This window comes from Acanthochromis polyacanthus, chromosome 2 (genome assembly GCF_021347895.1).
Source record: "Acanthochromis polyacanthus isolate Apoly-LR-REF ecotype Palm Island chromosome 2, KAUST_Apoly_ChrSc, whole genome shotgun sequence".
Taxonomy (NCBI): Eukaryota; Metazoa; Chordata; class Actinopteri; family Pomacentridae; genus Acanthochromis; species Acanthochromis polyacanthus.
The window spans coordinates 11,850,385-11,877,557 of NC_067114.1; the positions used below are offsets into that span (position 1 = coordinate 11,850,385).

Consider the following 27,173-nt stretch of genomic DNA (forward strand, 5'->3'; position numbering starts at 1 on the left):
CACAATACAATCATGGTTTGCTCCAGAAGGTTCAAACACTGTCACAAGAGCCACTCTCACTCCTATGGCATGGATCCCTCTATACATGATGATAAAGTGTGAATGTAAATGAGTCTCTAATGTGATAGAAAAACTACTCTGTCAAAGAGCAGCTGATGATTCAGTGCAACCTTCAAAGATCAAGACCAGAGAAAACATCAATTTAAATATCACTGCTTCAAATGTCAATTGTTGAGTAAAAAACGAACAGAAAAATAAATGTATTTAAATGTATTTGTTTTTTAAAATGACATAAAACACAGCTTTAATTGAAACACATTCATTGAGTGTAAACATACATGTTGTATTTAACATTTTAAAGACAATGCACAACACAAGATTACAAATTCAATCAATCAATCACTCACATTTTGTTTATACAGGACTTTTCTGATAAATGGAATACAAAGAACAAAGGGATTAAAAAACAGTAAAAAAACAGTAACAACAATATCCTCCCACTTGCACCTCAGAACCCTATGTTATAAAGAAAAGACTCAATGAAAACAGGGACTGAGAAACTAAGGTAACTAGTTAATTAGTTTGTTTATTTCATTCACCAAAATAAATACATTAGGGCACCCGGGTCGTACTTGATGTTTGAAATACTGACCGACAGCTCAGATTTAAGTCTGTAGTTCTGTTTTGATGGATGTTAAATTTTCACTCAAAGCCGCCAGGAGCTGGGTCTTTAAAATAACCACCGTCTCATTACAGAGTGAAAGTAGCAGTTCCTCCGGTCAGAGATTGCAGCATCTGAGGGCCTCTTCAAAGAAGATGTAGTTGATGAAGATGTTCTCCAGCAGGGCCAGAAAGACCACGACCAAGCAGTCTTGAGATCTTAGGCAGCATCTCCTTCAGGTGAGTGTCAGCGGTGTTCACGGTCAGGTCTGTGGTAATCCTGTCAAGAAACAAAACAGAAAGAAATCTAGATTATAAATCAACATCTAGCCCAAGCACTCTGTGTATAACGCCATAGTATAGGATGTAGTTCAGAAAATGTCAAAGTATAGAATACTTTTCAAGAATAACAAAGAAAGGCCTGTATTTCATAGTATAGCACGTCAGCAAAAACAAAAACAGATTATGTGGTTCAAAAAGCACAAAAATGATAGGATGTTGCCTAAAATTGTCATGTATGATATGTGGTTAAAAAAATGTAATAGTGCAGTTTGTCAAAATAGTACATTATTCAAGAAAACAGAGTAATATGTTATCTAAAAATGCCATAGAATAATAGTTCATTGCACAAGTGCATTCATTTTTAAAACTGTTCAAATTCTTATGTTTCTAAAAAACAAAACTAAAACAAACAAAAAAATGTCAGTAATATCCATCCATCCTCTATACACCACTTTATCCTCATTAGGGTCGCAGGGGGTGCTGGAGCCTATCCCAGCTGACTTGAGCGAAGGCAGGGGACACCCTGGACAGGTCGCAAGTCTGTCGCAGGGCCACATATACAGACACACAATCACACTCGCATTCACACCTACGGGCAATTTAGAGTAATCAATTAACCTCAGCATATTTTTGGACTGTGGGAGGAAGCCGGAGTACCCGGAGAAAACCCACGCATGCTCAGGGAGAACATGCAAACTCCATGCAGAAAGATCCCAGGCCCACCCTGGGATTCAAACCGGGATCTTCTCGCTGCAAGGCGAAAGTGCTAACCACTACGCCGCTGTGCAGCCCCCGTCAGTAATATGTCAATTAAAAAAGCCTATAGTAATCTGTTATCAGTCAGAACCCTGACAAACTTATTTTCATCAGTTTTTTTAGTGGAAGTCACAAATAAAGGAGCTCTTGGCTTTTACTGGCATTACTGAGTCAAAAGCTGCAGTTTCAACACAGACACGTTCACATGCATCCACAAACCTCTCAGCACTCAAACACCCACAGACAGGTGGCCGGCTGGGCCGAGACTCAGCGGCATCCTCACACCCACGAGTCGGGGAGTCTGTGAACTTGTTGGTCCAGTTTGAAGGCCTCCGTGTGGTCCAGTAGAAGTCCGTGTAGTCGGTGTTGGCTTTGAACTGCAGCGACTGGCTGCCATCAGGTGGACCAGCTCATCCTTGTAGGACTCCTCCTGTAACCTTGAGGGGACCACAGGAACATTCAGCAGCTGTTGAAGTTCTTCCTGTCAGGCTTGTGATAGAACAGCTCTGAAAAATCTTGTACTCGTCTTGTCTGGAACAATCTAACAGCCTAAACTGTCAAAAGCGGTGTAAAGAAGCAAACATACAGGCATAGATTAGGACTCAAACTAGATTTATTTTAGAAAACAAATCAACTTAGAGACATTTGTTCACACATGTGGCTGAATAGGAGGCCATCCAATCAGGTTAGAGGTCTTCACTCTGTAGGTTGGTTGTTTGGTGAGACTCTTGGACCTCCATCAGCTGACGTGGATGTTTGATGGTCTTCCTCTCCACTGCCAGATGATTCATCCTTGAATTCAGCAGCTACAGACTCAAATGAAGCTCATGCTGCCGTTATTGAATTCCTGTTCCAGATCAGATGCTCAGAGCTCACCTTGAATGCTGCCGTCTGCTGTCTGATAGTTTTTATCATTGTCGTCTTCAAATAAGTCTTTTTCCTCATGTCAGGATGTGGTGAGACTCTTTCTCAGTTGCTGCAGACGTCCCTCATTGTGCATCTCAAGAGAAGAAACAGAAAAACTGGTCACTGCTTCAGCAGCACAAACGCTCTCCGGCATTGAGTGTTTTAGGAATTAATTCATTGTGTTGTGAACTTTGAAGGAGCAGAACCTTTACAGCTGCCAAAGATTTGAGCTCCAATTCTGGATGTTTTAGGAAATGAAGTTCATCAAATGAATAATTGATTTTTTGCTGATAACTATCAATAAGTTACTGAAGAAATCTAACCTGTAAACTCTCAGGCAGCTTTTGCTACGTTTGTCAATAATTCTATCATATTCTGGAACCAGGACTCTGCATAAGTTTCTTCAAACAGATACTTGTGTTTCTATTTAAGTATATCCAAATTAGTTCAGTGTATTTACATTTTATAGAATATTTGATTTCTTAATCTCAATACTGTAGGGTCTGACCATAAATATTATAATGATGTAAATTTAAATAATATTGTAGTGCAGAGTCATAAACTTTAATCAGCTAAACTTAGATAATAAATGTCACTGCACAATCTTAACCTGAACATTCATATTACTGAAGTAAATTTACATAAATCATGATATTCTAGGGTCTTAACTGGAATATGTCCAACATGAATCTTTTTGTATTGTACTCATAAACAACAATAACCCGACTTTCAAATAAGATTTATTGTCTGTGATTGTGAGACTAAATTCCTCCACATTCTGGAACTTTACCTGGAGCAGCTGTAGGAATAAATAAAAATAAAATCTGTTCATTTCCACATTATGCACATTTATTTACTCTTAATATCTCAGACTGAATGGTAGCTGGCAGTAAAAACAAACTCATCTGCTGGACTGCATTTCCCAAAATGGAAACATGGACCTAATTTAACACTCATGTATCCATGGCAACACTAAAGTTTCTGCTTCTTACCAAAGTTCACAATAACAGTAAAGAATTTAATGTCAAACTTCAGGGATGATTGCTGACCATAAGTATTCTGATCAATACTTCATGATCAATATCAGGACAGATGCTACAACTCCAGCTGTTCCATTCGACTGCAGTTATTCACAGAGAAATTAAAACATCACATGCCTCAAAAAAACAAAAAACAAACTAGATGGGACTTTTATGAAATAAAGTGTTGGTGAATAAACTGTAAAAAGTGCAAAGCAGCTCCATTAAATGAGGAGATGTGAGACTTCCACAGCATGGATCACCATCAACTGGATCTGCTGTGTTGATTCAGAGCTGAATGTCAGAATGAACTGAGCTAGAAAAGCTGCTTTGAGCTGTAACACTACGGTCTGACAATCCAACACCATCACACTTTTCATCTGGTTGTTCTGCTCCAACAAGCTGTGAAGTTCAGTTTTTACCAGAATCAATACAGAGATTTTATTTCCAACCAAGACTGGAATAAAAATTAGAACGTTATGAGGTTATTAATGCAACTAAATCCTGTCAGATGGAAGGATTTACTTTTAAGTTCTAGTTCAAGTTTCAGTTGGATCACACTGCATTCACAAAGAAAAACAGCAATACCTTCACAGCAACATTTAATAAACCTAAAGCTTCCCTGTTGACTCATTGGTGGAGTTTGTTACTGAGCATCTGAACCTTAAATCCAGTGAGAGGACCATCTTCAGTCCGAGAACTTCAAGACCTTCCATCAGCTGGACCACATGTGGCATCATCTCTCTATGAACATCTGGATGACAGGAGAAAGGAGAAATCAAACACAGATCACACAAATACAATTTTTTCACTTTCATCATATTATAAAAGTAGCATGAACTTTATTAAAACTTAGCATCAGTAATGAAAGTAAATGTTTTTATCTTGTGTTGAAGCTAAATGTAAAGTCAGTTTTAATGACAGTTTATCCTGAGAGGAGTGAGAATGGAGCTTTTCTTTCCTTTTTAGAATATTCCCTAAAAATATTCTGTATATGTCTATGGTGTGGCTCCACACTTGCTTATGACCACTTCCAGTCTGAGAAAATGAAAAAAAATGACTTTTTTCGTTTGTCTTACTGATTTTACCCTTTTGTTATTCTAAATATAAAATGAAAATCAAAGCATTTTAAAAATTTTGTATCATGAAAAGGAAAAACGCCTTGTATTTCAATTTTATTTTGCATTATAAAGCGAAAATCAAATAACCACTTTTTTGTTTTTCAATACCTGTTTCAGAACGGAAAATCCAGTTGTCAGAAAAATACACGGATCATTGTTATTATTGTATGATTAATATTCGTTTTTTTTAAAAAAAACAACATTATTAACAGTAATACTAAGAGCAAATTTATCGAGTCAATACACACAAATAAGAAATTAGCATTACAAGTCAAACAAACACCAAGTGGAGAAAATCTGAAGAATTTTAGGTAAAAACATTTATGACAATTATATTATTCTGGTAATAATTAAAAGGCCAATACGAGAAAACTTGAGGCTTCGAGAGAGGTTTGTGGGATAAAAGCACATTTCATAAATAAGACTAACAAACGCTTTATCAACCAATAAAACTGTCTTAAAGTGAATTCCAAAACAAGTACAGAGCCTTCTCTCCCTCTGTCAACACATCATTTTTAAATAAAGTTTTCAACGTTTTTCTGCCGTCACCACTTAGAATTGTGGGATCGTAATGGCTGCTCCCTTGTCTGTAAACATACGCGTTGTGTCTACGAAAGCCGCAGTTTAATTATTTTCCAGGACGCCAGACGTCCTCAGTCTGGACTCTTTTCTCGACCGTTAGTTGACGTGAAACTTTATCATTCATGTGACACTGTCTACATTTTAGTCTCAAAGAAACATACGGCAAATTCCCACAGTGTGCCGCGCTTGTTGGGACAGAAACAGCTAACAGGCTAGCTAACGCTAGCTGCTCAGACTGAGGTACGTGATACCTGAATTTCATGCAAGTGTTTATCCCAGAAAGCACCGCTTGGTCCTCATTGTGTGACCCAATGAGGACCAAGCGGTGTGTAGATAATGAATGGAATGATGCTAAGAATTTACTCATAGGATCCTAAGTCCTAAATAACGTCCGCTTTGCGGACTATATTAACACCAGCTATTGCAAAAAGGTATAACACTACTGTAAAATTCACCGTTAGTTTTCAGCTACCTCAATTATTCGCGACATAAAACAAAAGATAGCATAGTAACTATAAACTTGGCATCATTTATTGTCTTGGAGCAACATAAGAAGCATTGGTTAAATTGAGGAAAAGGATGTCATACAAATCTATGAGATGTGACTCACGGTTCTGAGTCACGGATCGGATCAGCTGTTTATATGCCGGCGATAAGCCGTTGTTGAGCAGCCTTAGTCTTGGCTCCTGCCACTGACACATCCAGGTGATGTTGCTTCATATGGGTGACCATACTCGATGTATTTCCACTCTCATACGGTTGTCTCGTGCCACACTACACACGGTTATAGTTTTGTCCACCCATATGGGCGACTTAAATGACGCAGAAGGTTTTTCAAGATCCTCTGCTCCTCCGCTAGCCATGACTACAGCTGCACTCAACTAGTGTTGATTAAACATGCTCTCTCCACGTGACCACGTACAACTTTTTTTTCATCAGCCAATCCGCGCACCACGTGCGTTCCCAACCGTGGAGAGCGATCACGGATGATCCGTTGCACCACTACTTGATAGTTGAGTTATCTGTGTCCAACTTATTGTTCCTCTGTAAAGCAACGTATTATTAGAGATGAGGGTTAAAATGGATTTGCTTATATTTATTTTTTGTTGGTAGATATATACAAAAGCCTGAGATTTAACTGGTGACTGTGTCCTGGGTAGGAAATTGACATAAACTTCAGTTAAGGGTTGTGCTGCATCAGATAAAATGAATAGGAAGTTAATCACCAAATATCTCATATATAACTTGATGTTTTTTCAAGTGATTTACTGTGACAAAAATTACAAACATGGTTTTGTTCTAGCTATCCACTGTAAGGATTTGAAGCTTGTCTTTGTTTTAAATCTATGTTAATAAAAACTGAAACTGTTAGTTAACCAAACTATCAGTGAATGGACAGAAACTGAATGAGAAATCATTTAACTGTCAGATTTTACCAAGGATTACAAAAGAAGATTTTTACTAGTTCCATCATCTAGATCTGGTGATTTCACGTGACAGAATTATTGATAAGCTATATTAATTATTGCTCGAAACCCAAAAGCTCAAAACATTTGTTTATTGACAGTAACAATTTGACAGTAAGTATTTATGTTTTACAAGGGTACTCGTGTTACAGTTCAGTAGTTTTTCAGATTTTCACCTCTTCCACATATTATTTCCCCACAGACAATGGATGATGATTTGTCCATGCACAGGCTGGAAGGGAGTGATCCGTCTGCTCAGGTCGGTGGGCTGATAGTAAAGAAGAAGAGTGCTGCTTCAGAGCAGCATGTTTTTCGGGCACCCACTCCACGCACATCTTTGTTGGGCTTGGATCTGTTGGCAGCACAGAAACGGAAGGAGCGTGAGACTAAGGAACAGGCAGATTCTGGTGGTGATGACAGAAATAGAAAGAAGTCCAAGGTTTCCTCCTACAAGGACTGGGAGGAAGGCAAAAGTGACTCTGGTTCTGATGAAGAAGATGATGCTCAGGATAGTGGTGCTAAGAAGGAGAGGTCAGTGACCGTGCCTCTCACAGAATATTGCTGTATTAAAAATCATGGATAATGTCTACAGTCGTAACAAAAGTGTGAGCACCACTGGGCAATTATATTTAGTCAATTTTTAAAGTTAAATGATATAAATAAAACCCTGGCAACAAAAAATAATTTTTAATGTACTTAAAAATAAATGTGCTAAAAGATTGAACAGTCCTGGGGGACAGATATCCTTTGACAGATGCCACAGCTTGCAAACACTTTTTGCAGACTGTTTAGAGGAAGTCTGTTCTTGATTTACGAATTTCAGCGGACAGATATATGTATACTGTGAATCAAGTTGAATATTATTTTTTTGTCTTACCAGCAGGAAGTATCGTGTGACTGGTTCTGAGACGCCCTCAAACCCTGGAGGGGTCAGTGAAGAGTTCAAACGCAAAAACCAGCAGAGGGAGAAAGACAGACGTGAACATGGAGTCTACGCTTCCTCTAAAGAGGACAAGAACAGAGACAGAGAAAGGAGCAGAGACAAGGGCAGAGAGCGACGGAATGACAGAGGTGATTCTGAAGTCATGCATTAGCAGATGTGAATAATTGAAGCTAGACTTCTAATCGTAATTCAGATTTTATATAAAATACTTTCTATTTCCAGGTAATAAGTTCTTAAATGTGAGGATATGATTGCTTACTCTGTATCACATCTGTACCATATGAAACATGGTATTTTTTAATTTGAGTTACATTTTTGGATGATTCATAATGCAATTATTTCTGGATTAATAAATGGACTGATTATTTTAGAAACACAATGAAAGCTACTGTAAGAATAGTTGGGGATGTTGAGGGTAACTTTTCCTTGTCTCCGTCTGTCAGATGAGCGAGAGAGCAGTACAGGCCGTGGCAGCAGCAGCAGCCGGTCGGAGCGCAGTGAGAGGAGTGAACGCTCACAGAGGGACGGCTGGTCTGATCGCATCAGTCGTGGGAGTAAGAGGGATGAACCACAGACACCACAGCATCGTCCCAGAGGTGGTTTTTGCTTTCTTCATTTGCTTTTATTATAATTTATTGTTTAGATTTTCCTATTTACAATGGATCATATATTTAATTGGCTGGCTATACTTATTTTCTTACACAGATTCCTTTACACCTTCGCGCTCCAACTGGGATGAGGATGACAGTGGTTATGCCAGTTCCAGACATTCCCAGTGGGAATCTCCATCTCCCACCCCGTCTCACAGAGAGTCAGATCGCTCAGAGAGAAGCCACCGCTCTGGCCGAGAGAGTGAAAGGAGGGACAGGTGAGCAGCAGTAATTATGCTGTACTTTTATCCTGCTGATCCAAGAGATCTTTTGCAAATCCTCGCTATCAGTTGTACCATTTTTGCTAACAACATTTATCTCCTTTGCTCTTAGGTCAGTCAGAGGCCGTTACCCTGACGACACACCGCTGCCTACCCCATCCTACAAGTACAATGAGTGGGCCAATGATCGAAAGCATCTGGGTTCTACGCCCCGTTTGTCACAAGGAAAAGGTACTTTTTAAAAACAAGCAATTTTGTACTCGCATGCAAGATTTAACTACTGTATATCTGGTAACATTTCTTTGTCTTTTCTTCTTTTGTTTTTTCTTTGTTTTTTCTTCAGGTCGGAGGGAAGACGGAGAGGGAGGAATTATGTTTGATAATGAGGGCGAGAAAGAGCAGTGGGAAGAGGACCAGAAGGTGAGTATGACAGCATCCCTGGTATATGTGTCACAGAGGTTACTAATAATTTTATGATCATTGGGGGTTTTTCACATCTTTAATTGTTTCATTGAATTGCAGCAAGCTGACAGAGATTGGTACATGATGGATGAAGGCTATGATGAGTTTCACAACCCTTTCACCTCCACCTCTGATGAATATGTAAAGAAGAGAGAACAGATTCTTCAGAAACAGACTCAGAAAAGAATATCTGCCCAGAAGCGGCAGATCAACGAGGTACAACCACAGAGCTTCATACCACCCTAATCAGAACTGTGTGTATTTGTCTTGTTCGTGCATCTATCAGTGTTGGTCTGTCTTTGTAACTCGTTGTGTTTCTTGTCTCAGGATAATGAACGGTGGGAGACCAACCGTATGCTGACCAGCGGTGTGGTGCAAAGGTTGGAGGTGGATGAAGACTTTGAGGAGGACAATGCTGCTAAGGTTCACTTGCTGGTTCACAACCTTGTCCCGCCCTTCCTGGATGGGAGAATAGTTTTCACTAAGCAGGTAAACTATACCAAGGTTATGAATGAAGACCTGTATTCACTAGGTGACTCACAGTGTCTTTGGTGTCATATTTATGCCATAGCTTTAGTTGAGAAGTTTATTGTGTTAGTGGTTGAACGTGTGTGTTGTTTTTCTCCCTCAGCCAGAGCCTGTCATCCCAGTAAAAGATGCTACGTCTGACATGGCCATCATCTCACGCAAGGGCAGCCAGCTTGTCCGTAAACATCGTGAGCAGAAAGAACGTAAAAAGGTGAGCTGGATTTACAAGTGAGATTAGGCTGATTGACAGTCAAAGAGACTGCTCTACAATAAGGTTCAATCTGAACTGGGGATGCTTCCAAAAATATTATCATAAAGGTTTCTCTAGCTATAAGTTTGGACACATTGTCTCATGCTGCAGATTGAATTTAATACTGATCGGACGCCTGCCACGTTGTATTTCTTGATATGTAAGAGTCTGAACATCTGTAAAACACCACCAGTGATGTTAAACAACTAGGCAAATGTGAAACCAGATGTTCTATTAACTTTTCTGTGAATTAAATGTTCATGCAATTGAATTCTATGCCTGCAGATCATAATCGGTAAATTAACTGCAATAACTGTCTTCAGGCGCAGCACAAACACTGGGAATTGGCAGGCACCAAGTTGGGGGATATCATGGGGATCAAGAAGACAGAGGATGAAGACGCGTCTGGTGACAAAGTGGTGGGCGAGGATGGCAAAGTAGACTACAGGTGATCAGACTGACGTTTCACATTTTATTCCACTGGCTAAACTCACATAACTGTCCTGTTGTGTTTGTCTGACCTGCTTTACTCATTTTAACATGGTTGCCTTACAGAGCCGAACAAAAATTTGCAGACCACATGAAAGAGAAGTCTGAGGCCAGCAGCGAGTTTGCTAAGAAGAAGAGCCTTCTGGAGCAGAGACAGTACCTGCCTATCTTTGCTGTCCGACAGCAGCTTCTTAACATCATTAGGTATTGTTACCATCTCCTCAAATCAATTTCATCTACAGCTTCCATCTGGAAAGTGTTTATAATGAATCATCGTTTCACTGAGTTACGTGATTGTTATTGTGTTTACTGCAGAGACAACAGCATTGTGATTGTTGTCGGGGAGACGGGCAGTGGAAAGACCACTCAGCTGACCCAGTACCTGCATGAGGATGGTTACACCAGCTATGGCATGGTGGGTTGTACTCAGCCCCGAAGAGTGGCAGCCATGAGTGTAGCCAAGAGAGTCAGCGAGGAGATTGGCACCAATCTTGGAGAGGAGGTGAGAGGGCTGGAGGGAGCAAACAAGCACTTGGATCACCTAGACCTGCTAGTGCCAACCTGCTTTCTGCCTCAGCATGCAGTTTTATCTCTGATTGTAGAACAACTAGGAACCCTTAAAATGAATTTATTTGCTGTAGATATCTGGATAAAAAGTTAATGAGCTGAGTATAGTTTGTGAGATCTATATAGCAGTATACATTTACTTAGCTACTAGACATAATCCTTCCTGTTTCATTTTGGCCATTATCCTGTTTATTATATACTGAGATCTGACAACATGACTGGTAGTCATAGACCCTACTAAAGATACATGATGATGATCTTATGCTGATTTGGGGACTCCTGTTTGACATTTTGGCTGCCTCCATCTTTATTTAAAACAGGATGTTACAAATGATAAGTACAGCCATTTTCTGATAAGCTTCTTTATAATTTGATTTCTTTATTATGCAAAGAATGCCCCCTGCTGGCTGTTTCAAAGAATGCATGCACTTCTGCATTGGCTTCACTTTTCAGACCACCACACTATTATGTATGCTAGTAGCTTTTACTGTTGGTTAAAACATGTTCCCAGTAGGTTCCATGCACAGACCTCACATACTTAAAAGTTAAAATGAAAGCGGATGCATCCACAAATGTCTGTTAAAATCAAGATGGTGACTCAGAAAGTAATAGCTGTGAAATAGTAGCTGTAGATTTAGATTTTCTAAAAAACAAAAATTGTTAAATCAGTGAACTTGGTTAGGTTGATGAAGTTGGTTAGAATGACTGTTAGTCGCAGCAATTCAAAATGCTTAGAGACTGAGGTAGCAATTGTTGCCCAAGCGTAGTAGTCATATATTGTGTAACACTACCATCTCGTGGGCAATAAAAATATATAAGCCATGCTTGTGCTATGGAATTTGATGCAATATAAAATTAGCAGAAAAATGGGAAACTGGTGATGAATTGACAAGTGGAACTTAAAAAAAGCTCCTTTGACCTGTGTGGTTTAGCACTATGTCTGCTTTTATTTCTATATTTTGCCTGTGCATATACAGTAGTATATGCTGTGGTGAAGTTCCCTAAGGTTTTGGACATGCATGTTATGTTTACTTGATTATTGTAATGATGTTTCCTGCAGGTGGGCTATGCAATCCGTTTTGAAGACTGTACATCTGAGAAAACGCTGATAAAGTACATGACAGATGGAATCCTGCTCAGAGAGTCCCTGAGGGAGTCGGACCTGGACCACTACAGCGCTGTTATAATGGATGAGGCTCACGAACGCTCCCTGAATACTGATGTGCTGTTTGGCTTGCTGCGTGAGGTCAGTACACAGCTACCTAACATACACTAATGATAGATTTATTTTTGTTTGTTCTAAGACGGACAGGTCCCTGTTTCACTGAAAATGACCAAATTATGTTTCCTTTTCTGATTTCAGTGTAAATACTCTCTGATGTGAAGCAACCACTTTACTTGTGTTTACTGTTTTCTATCAGGTCGTATCTCGGCGCACTGATTTGAAGCTTATAGTTACCTCTGCAACTATGGACTCAGACAAATTTGCGGCATTCTTTGGCAATGTACCCATCTTCCACATTCCAGGAAGAACATTTCCAGTAGACATCTTGTTTAGCAAGGTATGTTTGGCTTCTTAAAGCACTCACACTTTTAATGACACTTCTAAGAACGTCTTTTAATATTAAAATCAGTTTAACCATGAAGTCCACATATTGTGACTTTAATACAGCTTTTAGTTTGTGAAATATAAAGAAAACACATATAGTTTGCCAACTGACATGTGCAGCGATATCTGACTTATAACGGTAATAAGAGTTTTTGTTTGTGTTTTGTATTAGACTGACTTGTTGTGTTGTGTGCTGTGCAGACACCTCAGGAGGACTATGTGGAGGCAGCTGTGAAGCAGGCTCTACAGATCCACCTCAGTGGGCTGGTGGGAGACATTCTCATCTTTATGCCTGGGCAGGAGGATATTGAGGTGAAGGACATGGCTAAATTATTGTTTTGAAATCATTTTGGTATTAAGGAGGACTGCAATATCAGTTTTATGGACAACCTGTTGCACTAATAACTTTACAGGTTAACATCAGTTCAAAAGTTTTGAAATGTTTTCTCAACTTCCAGCATATAACTTATTTCCTTGCCCTTCCACTCTTAAAATAGCTGAATGTAAAGCAAACTGTCACACATTGGTGGCCACACCTTTCTGTATGTTCTATGTTAAGTATGCAGGGTTCTCGCCAGGATTTTTTTTCAGCGTAACGGCAGGTCCTCTTGCACGCGTGTGCAATAAACGGGAACGCGCATGTGCGCGCGCAATTGACGGGAACGGGTCAATCGACAGGAAGGTACGGCTGAGGTGGGGAGACATAAATTAACCGAGCTAGGCACCCAGTCGATTTAAAACAAACGCACATGGCGTTATCTGTCAAAATAACAGCGCAGCGGCCCTAATCACAGTGTTAACCCTTCCTGTTCGGCCCGTGGTCAGGAAGCCCGGGGTTAACCCCCTTCACTTCCTCAGCAGCCGTAGAGGCAAAGACACACGAGCCCAGCCGTATCAAAGAATACTGCAGCCTTTATTGTCTATCAACAGTGACTGAACCGTGCAGTATCGCCAACCCAGCAACTACACACCTCTCCACCTCTACCGACTGCCGTCTCAGGCTGCATTCAAGGTAGCTTGGACATCTCGCTCTCCCCCTCCCTCCCACACACACACACACACACACACTGCTCTCTCTCCCACTCTCATGACGGAGCCACACACTCTCATAACAACAGCGTAATCTTTGAAATGCGCTGGCGTTGCGGCCCTAATCACAGCGTAATCTTTTATACTGAGCGTAACGGGCCGTTAAGACTGCGTAATGGCCCGTTACGCTGAAATGCGCTGGCGAGAACCCTGGTATGTTTCACTTGTGGACAGAAATGAAGAGGTTTTGTCATTTTGCACTCTGAAGGAGGTTAAAGTATCTACTTCTCTTTGCAGGTCACATCAGATCAGATTGTGGAGCGTTTAGAGGATCTGGAGAACGCTCCTCCTCTAGCTGTGCTGCCCATTTACTCCCAGCTTCCATCTGACCTCCAGGCCAAGATCTTCCAGAAGGTTTCTATCAGTCATTGCTCATAATATTGTAAATTATTTCCTTGTCTGAAACATAGCTGACGTCTTGATAATTGCCATCATTTCATCCTCTGCTAGGCTCCAGATGGTGTGAGGAAATGCATTGTCGCTACAAACATTGCTGAGACTTCCCTCACCGTGGATGGAATCATGTTTGTTGTGGATTCAGGATACTGCAAACTGAAGGTAAGATTCTTGAAGGCCTCAGCCACTTTGTGCATAAACAATGTGTGCATTTTTCATGTTGTAAACCATGAAAGATAACGTCTTTTGTACATTATTTAAGCAAAGTGACACCATACTTTCTTCTATCAACAGGTTTTCAATCCTCGCATTGGTATGGATGCTCTGCAGGTTTATCCTATCAGCCAAGCTAATGCCAATCAGCGTGCAGGCCGAGCCGGACGTACAGGACCAGGGCAGTGTTACAGGTAATAGTCAGACCCTTGCTGGCTCTTAGCATACATGTAGTCACAAATGCATGCACATATGTCACATGCACAAGAGTGCTGAACTGGAATTAGTGCGTAGTTCATAGTTTGTTATGTCCCGTCGGACATTACAATGTGAACTGAGCCAAATGTTCGGATATTCGTCATTAATTGGGCCGAATATCCGGAGCCCAGAAACTGCTATTCGGGCCAGCCCTACAGGATACATACATAGTCTGTTTGGCAGGTTAAACATTTTTTGTTTGTGTCTGGACTGAACATTATTTTTCCACTCTGATAGTTCACATTCGGAAACAGTGCACCTAAATAGGATGTTCCTTTCCTGTTTCTGCCAAGCTAAAATTTAGAGTCATTCAAGTGTGTTTTCTTCCTTCAGTCGGTTGAGATCAGTGCTGCTCTCAAATGGTGTGCTGGATGTGTGACACGGCCATGCTTTCAAGACAGTCTGAGGCAGGATGGGAAAGAGAGAGAGAGAGAGAGGGCCAGAACCCTAATCTCCAGAGGATTTCATGCAGTTTAACTCTGTTTATGGCAGGGAAATGTGCCACAGGAGATCCTGTCAGAGGTTTTCCTTGACCCCTCTCTCTTTTGCCACATTTACTTAAGTAGAGACTGAGTGACACTCAGATAGTGATACATTTTGCATTCCTAATGAGCTGTGATGCCTATGAAATCCCACATATTTCAGGATAAATCCTGCCCACCTGCTCTTACACGCAAGCTCACAGAAATCTATGAAGAATCAGTTTCGGAGGAGCTTTGCGCTGAGCACAGTGGAGCTGTGGATGTGTGTATGCGTTAGAGCGCACACAGTGAGTCACGCTGGTTTGCTCAGCTCGCGTGGAGAATTCCCCACTCAAAGACCCTTTTAGCTGTGACTGCAGGCACCCACATACAAGCTCAAAACCTTCATATACATTCAAATCAGGCTGTAATTATAAGCACCTACACAGCTGTAATTGTAGAAAAAGAGCCTCCTTCACTTTAACTTGGGCTCTGGATGTTTCTCTAAATAAATATTGGCTTCCTGAAATTCCCTCAGCAGCTGCTCTGTGTGTGATACTTACAGTGCTAAGTTAGAATGACATATGCACATGCAGCAGATGCCACAAAACAAGGTGACAGTCTTTCTTGCAGTCTTCAGTTTTTTAGTTTTCATCAAAAATATAGGAAAACCTTCAAACATCTGTATATTTTCATCATTTAGAATTAAGCTTGTTATAGTATAACATCATTATTGGTGACTTAGATTGAATGATCACTTTGTATGTTTTGCATTCATGTCTCTGCCCTTTTGCCCTTCCAAGGCTGTACACTCAGAGCGCCTACAAGAATGAGATGCTGACGACCACCATCCCAGAAATCCAGAGGACCAACCTGGCCAACGTAGTTCTGCTGCTGAAGTCTCTTGGTGTTCAGGACTTGCTCCTTTTCCACTTCATGGATCCGCCACCCGAGGACAACATGCTGAACTCTATGTACCAGCTCTGGATCTTGGGAGCTCTGGACAACACAGGTGAACAAAGGAAAATGATTAGAGGCATCATAGTAATGGTAACGTAGTACTTGGATCCACAGTGTTTGATTTTTAATTGATTTCCGCTATGTTGAATTGTGTAGTATGTCGCAATTTAATAGTTACCTTGTGAGGCAGCTGGATTCTCACAAGATCTTACAGAAGTCCAACTTCCAGGCATGAAGCTGTGACCTTTTGACAGAAGTAATGTTGTTCAGACCAGTCGGTGTCCTTTGAGGAATTACTGGAAGTTCCAGCCATGTCTGGTTTATTTTAAGCCTGTAACATACAGTGATAGACAGAGAGTTCATCCAATCACCTGCCAAGTTTTCTTCAGGTTCCAAGAATGTCTGTTTGTCAGTTTAATCCAATAGCTTTTTGATAACAATGTAGAGTCATTTTCTTTACAATTTTCTCTTGAAAATTGTAAAGAAAAAAACACAAAGATTAAAGTTGAGGATTTGATACTTTCTTTTTGTCTTTTGTAAGATTGAATTTAATGCCATTGGATTTGGACTGTTAGGGGAAAAAACAAACATTTTGATTTCTTAAGATATTTGCTGGGCTTTATTCCTACTAGATTCTGACATTTTAGAGACAAAATAATCATTTGAGATGAAAATCGGCACATTTATGAAAAATGACAACGAATGTTAGTCACAGCCCTTTAACTTATTTTGTGTCTGTTTTATAGAATATAGTGTAATATAACTGAAAATAACACAGGTAGAGATTAATTATTTTTTAGAATTAGTTTAGGTCATTCTGGTCAATTCTGTTGTGGCAAAATGGGACTGTGAAGTAATCACACCCAAAAATAACCAGTAAGAGAACAGATTAGTAAATTTACATTTATTTATTGCATACAAATGTATAGACTTATGTGTAGAGTAATATCACTGTATTATTATTATTATTATATTAATTTTCTCACAAAATGATGCTGTATTTTTTCTTTATTGCCCATAGTCCCATAGCCACAGCTGGTCTACATCACTCTTATATACAGTAGGGCCAAACAATATAAATCATCCCCCTTAAGTGATGACAGAGGTTATTACATATTTGAGTATTTCCCCCTCAGTGCTGCTTTGAGCTGCTACACAGTGACGGTGACACCACAAACACACGCAGGAGACGGCTTCTGTAAAGGATGCTGCATTTATGATGCAGACAGCGCAAACAGGCCTGCAGAAGATAGTTGAGAGGTTCAGCCAGTGGAGTAATTGCCTAGTAACTGATCCTGTGTTTGATTTGACTGGTCTGGTCTCATTTCTGTCTCATCCTTAGCCAGATTCCAGGGGATTTAGGGATTTGGGGATAAGGGGGGACTTTTGATGATTCCCTGTATGGTGTGTTAACAGCAGATTATCTCTGATTAAGGCTTACCTGCCCCAAACTGGCTGCTCTGCTACTCTGCTTTTCCTCCTCATAAGCTTCTTAGACTCTTTCGTCTAATCATTTAAATCAGAAACTGCAAAGTTTTTGATCTGACTCTCTTCTTTTTTCTACAAGTATTCTCCACTGTCAGCAGTTCATCCTCCTCTCTCACGGTGATAGATAAATAAGTGTCATATTATGCCGGTTTCTTCCTTACGCCAGCAGACTTTTGATAGAAAAGAAGCTTATCACTCGTCTTAATGCTTGTCCCGCCTACATTCTTCACGTCTCATGTACCTTTTATATTTCACACATGTGACCTTGTAATTTTGTTCTCCGTTTTCCTTTCAGGTGCTTTGACACCAACAGGGCGACTGATGGTGGAGTTTCCCCTTGACCCTGCCCTGTCCAAGATGCTGATAGTGTCCTGTGACATGGGCTGCAGTGCTGACATCCTCATCATCGTCTCCATGTTGTCTGTGCCAGCCATCTTCTACAGACCAAAGGTAAATCTCTCGTTTTTGTGAGGAGGGGAACGCACCCTAACCATCATGTCATCCCGTATATCTAACTACATACTCGCATATTTGAGACAAATATTGACCAAAAAAGATGAATTGCCTTTTTTCCGAATCAATTTGTGTTCACATATTCTGTGAAATGTGACAAACAAGAAAGCCACAAGAGACTGAAAATTTAGAAGGGACCATTGTATCACGATGCTTAATTTATATTTACTCTGTGTGACATGACTACTGAGAGAAACACATTGTAAAGTGCTCTGAGTAGCGCTTAGGTAGAAAGGTGCTACATGCTGTCAGTGCAGACCATTTTACTTGAATGTGTGAGGAATTTCTTTTACTGATGAACCCACAGAGAATTATCACCCGACGCTGCAGTTCTCCAGAGCTACAGGGAGCCTTACAGCATTTCTTAGCTCATTGTTGAGGTTGTACGGCTCAGAATCTTTTTAAGTGTGAAACCTCATACAGTTGCTCCTGCTAGTTTTCTGTTTCTTTTAACATTCTTGTTTGTCACATTTGTGTGGATTCTTGCTGGTGACCTTTTTGATCTGTGCCAACTCTTTACATATAGCAGGGCTCCTGTATGACAAAACATTTTTACTGGTCACACTAGTATACTGGTCTGATTGTACCTCTCTTCATCCAGTGAGATAAAATACATCCATTTCAACTAGGGCTGGGCGATAAATCGAATTAATTCGATTAATTCGCATTTTTAAAACCTGACGATTTGAAAATTTGCGAAATCGTAAAATCGAGGCGAGCTTAAATATATAACAATACAGATTCTTCTTCTGCCTTTCACGACTTGTGCACTGGCGTTTGCTTCCGCCTCTCATCTCCTTCCGCCAAAACACTCACGCCCCCACCCCCCGTCATGGCGGACAGAACAGCTGACGAAGAGTTGGTTGCGAGAAAAGGGCCTCATGTTACATCGATTATATGGAAGTGGTTCGGCTTTGACAAGACTGACACAGAGCAAACTACAGTCATGTGCAAGGTTTTCAAAAGTACTGTGAAAACGAAGAGTAACAGCACAACTAACCTCTTTCAGCACCTCTGGCAGAGGCATCCTAAAGAATGGGAAAAGTGCTCACAGCTACAGGAGTGCGGCATGGCTAGCACTAGCCATAGCAAACAGACCGCAAAGAAACAACAAAAATCGATTAAAATCGTAATCGTCCAAGATGACTAAAAAAAATTCAGATTTTATTTTTTGGCCATATCGCCCAGCCCTAATTTCAACTGAAGAAAATCTTGCACTCGAATACTGTATTTTGCTCTTTACAAGTTAAATCATTTTTGGCCACACAGTTGTCCCAGTAGTACACACTGCAGTAACTGAAAGGGGACTAGAGGCTTCTACGTGCCAAAGAAGAGCTACCTGCTTCTAACTTTATGTCCCAGATCGTTCTTATGAAAAAGAAAGTCTTGAATGTACAGTCACTTACTATTTCATTACAAAATTACCAATGTGTAGGGGACCTGACAAAAGAGGCAACACTTGTTATCTAGTATTATGTATTTCTGAAGACTTTTGTGTGCAACTAACTTATGTGCTTGTGCACCTAAATGAAACGGTTAGGGGCACCAGTGCAGCCAATGTAAAAACTTTTTCTGAAGCTCTGTCCTCTTTCTCTCAACAATGCTACTCCTCCCAGCAACTCCAGTCCTGCATTTTTTTGCACCAGGGAACAGCCTCATGTGTCATGCTTAAGCTGGCTGGCATGGCAACCAGAACAACAACAGACATCAGAGGAGGATACACAGATGATGCAGAGTATGAATGAAGTGAAAAGAATAGGAAACCAAGACCAGACAACAGACACTGATCCATTCTGTCATCTCAGGCACTGATAAACCGTTGGACAATAACAATGATGAACTAGTGACCGAAGTGAGGAATGAAGTGAACTTCACGAAAATGAGAGTTAGGCTATGTAGTTCATCGATATTTTGCCATAGGAAGCTACTCCAGATCCCATCATCTCCATCGACAGCTTTCAGGCAGGTCAGGCAGATGTGAATAAATCCAAGGAAAGAACAACAAATGGTGCCACACTGGTCATATTGAAGTAAAGGGACTTTTCAGCATTCTAGACATTAAATTGTTAGCCAAGCACACAAGCATACCCAAGAAATTGACATGCCAACGTGGTTGTGTTTTCCATCCCTTCCTCTACTAATCGCACACCAGTGCTTTCTTGTAAATTTTCTGTATTCTCGTATAATCTTACAGCCTCCACAGTTTTAAGCAACTGTTACAAAGCAGTTTCCCTCTGGGGTTCTGCATTCTCACTACCCTCATAGCATTATTTCTGGCCGCAGCTTTTGCAGTGAAAAAGCTTAAAAAATCCAGACACAGTTAGCGACTTAGCAGCCTAAGAGCCAGATAATTCCCTCAGGAATTAGTGGATACCAAAAACAGAGATAAAGAGAGTGAATGGTGGATTTAGATTTGCCATGTGACCACAAACATGACTCCATATGAATGATAGTGTTGTTCTGTATCTGGTGGAAGGGTGAATATGCAACGTGTTTGCTAAGATATTTGCTGCATCATCCTGAAAGGTTGAGTTCACAGCTTGCTTCTGGTTCATGGCTATAGGAACAGTTGTAGCATTTTAAATAGTTTTTCAAATCATATTATACTTGTCATTTCTACAGGGCCGTGAGGAGGAGAGTGACCAGGTGAGGGAGAAGTTCTCAGTCCCAGAGAGTGACCACCTCACCTACCTTAATGTCTACATGCAGTGGAAGAACAACAACTACTCCAGCATCTGGTGCAATGACCACTTCATCCACACCAAGGCCATGCGCAAGGTCAGACATGAGCTGTTTCCCCTGTTCTGTCTGTGAATGCCTTCTCTGTGAATGCTTGTTAAATTCCAGCATGCTATTATTATGTGGAAAAATAATATGTGGCAAAGATATCATAAATGTAGTGAGAAAAAGTCTTTATCCTGTGAATATTCTACAAGCCTGTCAGATTGCCAAATATTCACATGATAGCAGTGATCTATAGTTCTTTCTAAAGCCATCGATTCCAGGCCAACAGGTTGGAGCTTTTTTTTAATTGGGTACCACTTCCACTACATCTTGTTTTTGTGCAGGTGCGTGAGGTACGCTCCCAATTAAAGGACATCATGGTGCAGCAGAGGATGAACCTGGTTTCCTGCGGCTCGGATTGGGACATCATCAGAAAGTGCATCTGTGCCGCTTACTTCCACCAGGCTGCCAAGCTCAAGGTACTTTCTGTACTCTGGGTTTTCCTCAGTTAATATGTTACGCCTAGTGGCAACTGGTTGTGGCAGATTTATAGCAGCATAATTACAGAGTGGTGAAATATCCCCTCTGGCCTCACATTAATACAGCGCTAAAATCTGAAAGGGAATTTGAAATCATGACTATATAATCAAGGTTCTCAGTTTGACTTATGAGCAGCCACCTAACCCAAGCAATCATAGTAATGTTGGATATACTTTAAATTTATTTTCCCGCTGTCTAAGCCAGGTGTAGAAGCGAATTAGCCCACATGACCTGCTTCGCTCTGACCTTAAAGCGCACCCATACATGCAGGCACAAACATACACACATTTAAAGCTCAGCACCCAAGGTGGTGCATTCCTCATCCTGGAATTCACAGCCACACGTCTAATTTGTTATTTATGCATGCGTTTGCTCCCAGGGTATCGGTGAATATGTGAACGTGAGGACAGGCATGCCATGCCACCTCCATCCCACCAGCTCCCTGTTTGGAATGGGCTACACTCCTGACTACATCATCTACCATGAGCTGGTTATGACCACGAAGGTAAGATGTCTGATGGCTGCAGTGTTTGGCTTGCATGAAAACAATTAATGATTTTTTTCTTGATGTTGAACCGGCTTTGTGTTGTAGGAGTACATGCAGTGTGTGACAGCAGTGGACGGAGAGTGGCTGGCAGAACTTGGGCCCATGTTTTATAGCATTAAACATGCAGGAAAAAGCAGACAGGTAAGTCAAAACAAGGCTGATGCTTTGCTCAATGCATATTAGGTTTATTAGTAATTATGCCAAAGTATGTAGAGATGGATGCCCATCTTATAAATGTACATTTTGAGTGGCCTGATTTTCAGAATTTGGACATTTTCCCATAGATTCACTTGTGAGAAATGTTGGGGCCGTGGTGGACCAGTGGTTTTGAAGGATTTTGACTTTAAACAAAGTGGTGTCTGCTGACTCCTTGTCACTGGTTTTGCCCAAAGGTCACTGAAGTATCCTTGTTTTTGCCACTGAGGTGCCAAAATAAGTGCAGACAAATATCAGCTGAACCAAAAATGTATTTTTTTTGAGCAACTTTTAGAGCAATGAAAAGGTAGAACTGCTCAGTAATTCTCAGGAGAACTAGTAAATAGCAGAGAGTATCATTCTGACAGTAAAACTTATCTGACTTGCCAATCTTTTGTTTCCTTTTGCCAATCCCCAGATTTATCTTGCAACTCTGAGCATGGGTCCTGACCTTTTAGACAACTGTGTGTTCTCAGTGTTGTGTTAAAAGTAGCAGCAGAAAGGAAATATCTCCATCATTCCTATAAATAAATGATCTGCTCAGATTGGTGTGAAAGGACTTGACTTGCCTGTGCAACTGGAATCAGGCCTTAGTTTCCATTTTCCAGTTTCCCTAGAGCCAGGATCTAACATCTTGTGGAATGTCTTCCCAGAGGAATGGCGGCTGTAGCTGTCGTATATTCACGCCTATGGTCTTGGAAAAAGACATTAAACAGTCACATATAGCTGTATCATATGGTTCTCCTTGTGCTTCTAAACACACCTGCTGCACTGGCTAAAATATAGCTCACTGTTTTCTGTATTTTCCTGTGTACTTTCTTCATCTGTCTCTTTTAGGAGAACCGTCGCCGGGCCAAGGAGGAGATCAGCAACATGGAGGAGGAGATGGCGATGGCCGAACAGCAGCTGCGATCTCGTCGAGAGGAGCAGGAGAAGAAGAGCAACACCGGCAGCGTAAAGTAAGTCGGCAACACATCTCTCCTCCTTTTGGTTCATCACTCGGGCCTCATCCAACAATGGTTCCCCGTGGCCCTCATTTTCCATACACAGTCAAGATTAGAAGCGTTTAATTTACCTACCCTGCTGCCAATCCATATCTTCATCCCTCCTTCCCTCTCCTCCTCTCCCACTCTCTCTACTCCACCTCTCTCACTCTTCATGATGAGCTTTTCTCACCTCTGGTCCCTCCAGACGAGACAAAAAGAAATAATATTGACTCCTGGCTGACCCCCATTACTGCAGCAATTTAAATTGTGCCACAGCAGAAGAGAGAAAGGAGGGGAACGTTCATTTTCAAATTAGACCAAAAAATTAATTTCACACCCATCTGTGAGCTTTACATAGAGAAATAAGGTTATAAAGACAGACTTAAAAAAGAACTTTTGTTGTTAATTAATCAGCTGGTTTATCTGTCTCGAGTTTAGTGTGAGCACGTCTGTGACAGATATGTTGAAAATAATCACACTCGAGGTATAGGATTAAGAATTAGATTTAAGCAGAGGAAGTTGGATGTGTGATAATGAAGTTGAAGGCTCTCCTGGGCTCGTCGCTGCCTTTGTCCTCCGGCAGGCCTCACAAACGTCTCCCCTCTCAGCTCAGTGGCACCAGGAATGAAATGTTTCTTCGGTCATTTTCTTCATGTGTCGGCTGCTCATCACCTGTCAAAGCAGCACAAACCACTGCTGTGAATTAGTACATGGCACAATCACCTGTGATGTGTGTAGATGTGGAGCACTGAGTGTTTCAAGAATCACATCAGTGGTAAGAACGTGCAGTAGGATGTGTCGGTTCACTATGAATTGTAGTATACTTACAAACAGGTAGGCATCAAACCTCAATACTGTCTTGAACTCAAACCAAAGGTTATTCTTTACTTGTAGAGAATAATTTGTCTAGACATACTTCCCCCTCAACAACCTCACAAGTTTCTCTTCCTTAAAACGTTGCTTTGTTGAAAACAGGGATTTTAAGAAGAGTGTTTTGATACGCCTCAAAGATAAATCTTCACAAACATCTAACAAATTCACTGATACTACCCTGGCCTATGTGTACTTCACATTTTTGCTGACTATTTTCGACTGCAGGATATATAGGCCAGACTTATCAATGTATTTTTTCCAGTTTTAGGCAGCCATTGTTTGTGTTTCTGTATGCGTTAATGATCAGTTAACAGTGACCATTTGTTTATCAACTTATGTCCATCAGGTTGCTTCATGCATGTCTTCATATTCAGATTACTGTAGATTTGAAATATGCCTTGTGATGCAAGAATAACAGTCTATTGATTTATTTATGATGTCGTATGTAGTCCTGATGTGTTGCACAACTTTTTAGAGCGTGTTAACAGCATTAAGTATTGTACAGAAATCAGTGGAATGGAAGCGATTTTGTTTTGAAAAATACATTCAAATTTCATAAATTCAGTTCAATTCAAATTACTTTATTTGTCCCCAAGGGGCAGTTTAAAAAAGGACAACCAAGCAAGACACACAATAACACACAAAAAGACAAAACATTAAGAAGAAAAATGGAAATGGAAAATACACATCATTTGTAGCTTGTAGTCTAAAACTTGCAAATGATCCTTAAAGAAACAAACACTTGTTCAAACCTAGTAAGCACTTGTCTGGGTGTGTGTCCAATGTGAAGAAACCCCAGACTGTTGTGCTCATTGCAGTTATGAAACAAGTAGCAGGTTCTATATTGAGGGAACCGTAACAATTTGTGGTGAAGCGAACAGGGCGACAGAGTGAGGGGGGACACAGTGACAGAAGGGGGTTATGGCCTGATGGTTGTAATTGCTGCGTGTGTGTGTGTGTGTGTGTGTGTGTGTGTGTGTGTGTGTGTGTGTGTGTGTGTGTGTGTGTGTGTGTGTGTGTGTGTGTGTGTGTGTGTGTGTGTGTGTGTGAGAGAGAGAGAGATGAGGGAAGTGTGGGCAGTGTCAGTGTGTCACGCAGCTGTAATTAAAGATGATAGATTGTGCTGTCAGAGGCGTCAGGCTCTACGTCCCAACACTCCTCACAGAGACACCAGTCTGCCTTTTAACTCTCCTCCAGTCCTTCTGCTTTTATGTTCACATTCAGCTGCACAGGCCAGTCTCCTTTTTTAAGTCTAAGAAATGGTACGCATTTGAATAACCATAAACAACAAGACTGAATGTTCTGTTATAACAACAAACCGAAATGAGCTTAATCTGACTTTTCTCTTGATTCAGGGCAGTGAAAATCTGCACACCCGGAAGAAAAGAAGAGGCCCCCATGACACCCAGACGTACCCCTGCCCGCTTTGGACTGTAAAAGCTCCTCCTGGAAGTATCGATTATATCAGCTACCAGAGATTCATCCAGACTTGGACCACAGCAGATCAAGCAAAAACAGTGTAACTTCCAGCTAACCATGTGTCCCTCCCAGCATGACCATCCACTGCAGTTCACGTACCGACCACTAGAGTGAGAACTTGTATAAGCTACAAGACTCCGAGACAAACCAGCTTTATCAAAATGCCTCCCTCCACCTTCATCTGCCACTAGCTGTTTCTATGATGCATTTTAAAAGAATAAAGGACTGTGTTGTTGTTTTTTGTATTCTCAATATGTATATGTGCTCATTACCAGAAGTTTTTTTTTCCCCTTACAGAATGATTTTGCCCAAACAAGGAAACTAAAGCTTAATTTTCTATCTTCCTGACTGCATTGTTCAAGGGCAACTGAAACATAGTGCTCTAATTTCAGTGTGACTTGTCTTTGTGTCCTTGCATTTCCTAGTTCTTGTAGTGTTGTGACTTGAACAACATGTGCCACCTTCAAGTGCTCCTCTACAGACTGAAGCACTACTCAAACTCTACTTGTGGAATGAGTGTCTACTGACTCTGGAGTTGTATTGTAATATACCCTAATACACACAACACACTCGTGCAGGCTTAGGCAATTGACTTCTTCCTACTTTCTGTTGACCTTGTTCCAACGAGGTAATGTACCACAGCATTGCTTCGTATCTTCACCATGCTGGATTGAAGATATCAACTGTTTTATTTTCATGGTCCCTGTGTTTAAAAAGAAAGGCAGTTTCCTTTGTGGTTTTCCTCCAAACAGATGTTGCAAAATTGTCTTTTAAACGGGCATTTTTGTTGATATGCGCCTTCTGAGCTGATCAGAATATCACGCAGCTTCGGACAGACTGGTTTATCTGTAACCGTGCTTGGATTGTGACAGTTACTGTTTTTTTTGTTTGTTTTTTTTTGTGGAACTCAGACAGCTCTTGATTTTTCCTTCAAAATCTTTTGTAAATGAAAAAAAAAATAAATGTTAGCTATTTTTTTAAACTGATGTAATGGCATTTGATGTTGTAGTCACTAAATGTTTTTCAGTGTAACTGTGGTTTGTGCTTAAACATTTAAGTTGGTTGGATGAAAGCTCGATAGGCCATAAATTCTTCACCTGCAGCTTCTGTAAATACACTTGCTTATGTATCTATAAAAAGAACACAGTGGTGAATGATTCATTTGGAAACTCTACAACTGAACTGCCAGGGGTTTAATAAGGCACAAAAAAGGGAACAACTCTGCCAAAAATCATTATTTTCATTACAGATTAATCTTCTGATTACTTGGATCTGGGTGAATAAACTAGTAAAACACCAAAAAAATGACTTAATTTTTTAGAGTCATAGGAGGACATGGTTTATGAAATGTTAGAAAACAGTTAAAATGTCAATCACATTTTCCAAAGCCCTACAAAATACCTTTAAACCTGCTCTTTTTGTTTAACCAACAGACCAAAACCTAAGGAAATCCAATTTATCATCACAAAGGACAAAGAAATGTAGCAAAAAGTAGCAAATTCTATCTAAAAAGATGGAACAAGAGAATGACATTTTACAAATATGACTGAAAATATGAATGAATTACTGAAATAGTTGCTAGTAAGTTGGATATCTTTCATCTTTGGCAAGATGAAAGATATCAACTACTTGGTTGGGAAAGGGCTTTAAATTAACCTACAACTGTCCTAATGGTCTGCTGTTGCACATGCAAACTTTTTTCTTCCAACAAACTTGGTCGTGAGCCTTGTTTGCACAACGTGTAAATGTAAATACAGAGCACACCAAACAGCTACATAACTGAAATGGTCCTAATAAAATTCACAGAATGGTTGTTTTCACAGTCGGCTTTACAATCGCGAGGCGAGCGAAACTGATCAGAGAGAAACAAAAAGCATGGATCTGTCCCTCCCTCACTCACTGAGGCACTCACACCCACATATGCCACACATCTACATGTG

General features: G+C 40.6%; 1 protein-coding gene and 1 long non-coding RNA gene across 5 annotated transcripts; one reads left to right on the forward strand and one right to left on the reverse strand.

Moving 5' to 3' along the window:
• Positions 1-303: 303 nt before the first annotated feature.
• LOC110957377 (uncharacterized) lies at positions 304-6,433 on the reverse strand. Of its 3 annotated transcripts, XR_002596108.2 has the most exons (4): positions 5,937-6,372; positions 2,575-4,377; positions 1,918-2,135; positions 304-940 (listed from the first exon to the last, which is right to left on the reverse strand). It is a non-coding gene; the product is annotated as an uncharacterized LOC110957377 (long non-coding RNA). The 3 variants fall into 3 exon arrangements; XR_007938789.1 differs by lacking the exons at positions 304-940; positions 1,918-2,135 and having other exon boundaries at positions 2,294-4,377; positions 5,937-6,433; XR_007938790.1 differs by lacking the exons at positions 304-940; positions 1,918-2,135 and having other exon boundaries at positions 2,294-4,377; positions 5,915-6,433.
• Positions 5,301-26,390, forward strand: dhx38 (DEAH (Asp-Glu-Ala-His) box polypeptide 38). 2 transcript variants are annotated; one of them, XM_022203352.2, is made up of 27 exons: positions 5,301-5,566; positions 6,995-7,323; positions 7,673-7,863; positions 8,179-8,331; positions 8,441-8,603; positions 8,719-8,837; positions 8,950-9,026; positions 9,129-9,284; positions 9,396-9,557; positions 9,700-9,807; positions 10,170-10,294; positions 10,402-10,539; positions 10,651-10,837; positions 11,963-12,148; positions 12,324-12,464; positions 12,713-12,823; positions 13,838-13,954; positions 14,051-14,158; positions 14,291-14,403; positions 15,732-15,940; positions 17,672-17,826; positions 20,512-20,667; positions 20,958-21,092; positions 21,533-21,658; positions 21,746-21,841; positions 22,733-22,854; positions 25,110-26,390. In XM_022203352.2, the coding sequence occupies exons 2-27, from the start codon at positions 6,998-7,000 to the stop codon at positions 25,189-25,191; spliced, it is 3,762 nt and encodes a 1,253-aa protein (XP_022059044.1). In that variant the 5' UTR covers positions 5,301-5,566; positions 6,995-6,997; the 3' UTR covers positions 25,192-26,390. The 2 variants fall into 2 exon arrangements, with proteins under 2 accessions (XP_022059044.1, XP_022059045.1); XM_022203353.2 differs by having other exon boundaries at positions 7,676-7,863.
• The last annotated feature ends 783 nt before the right edge of the window (positions 26,391-27,173 follow it).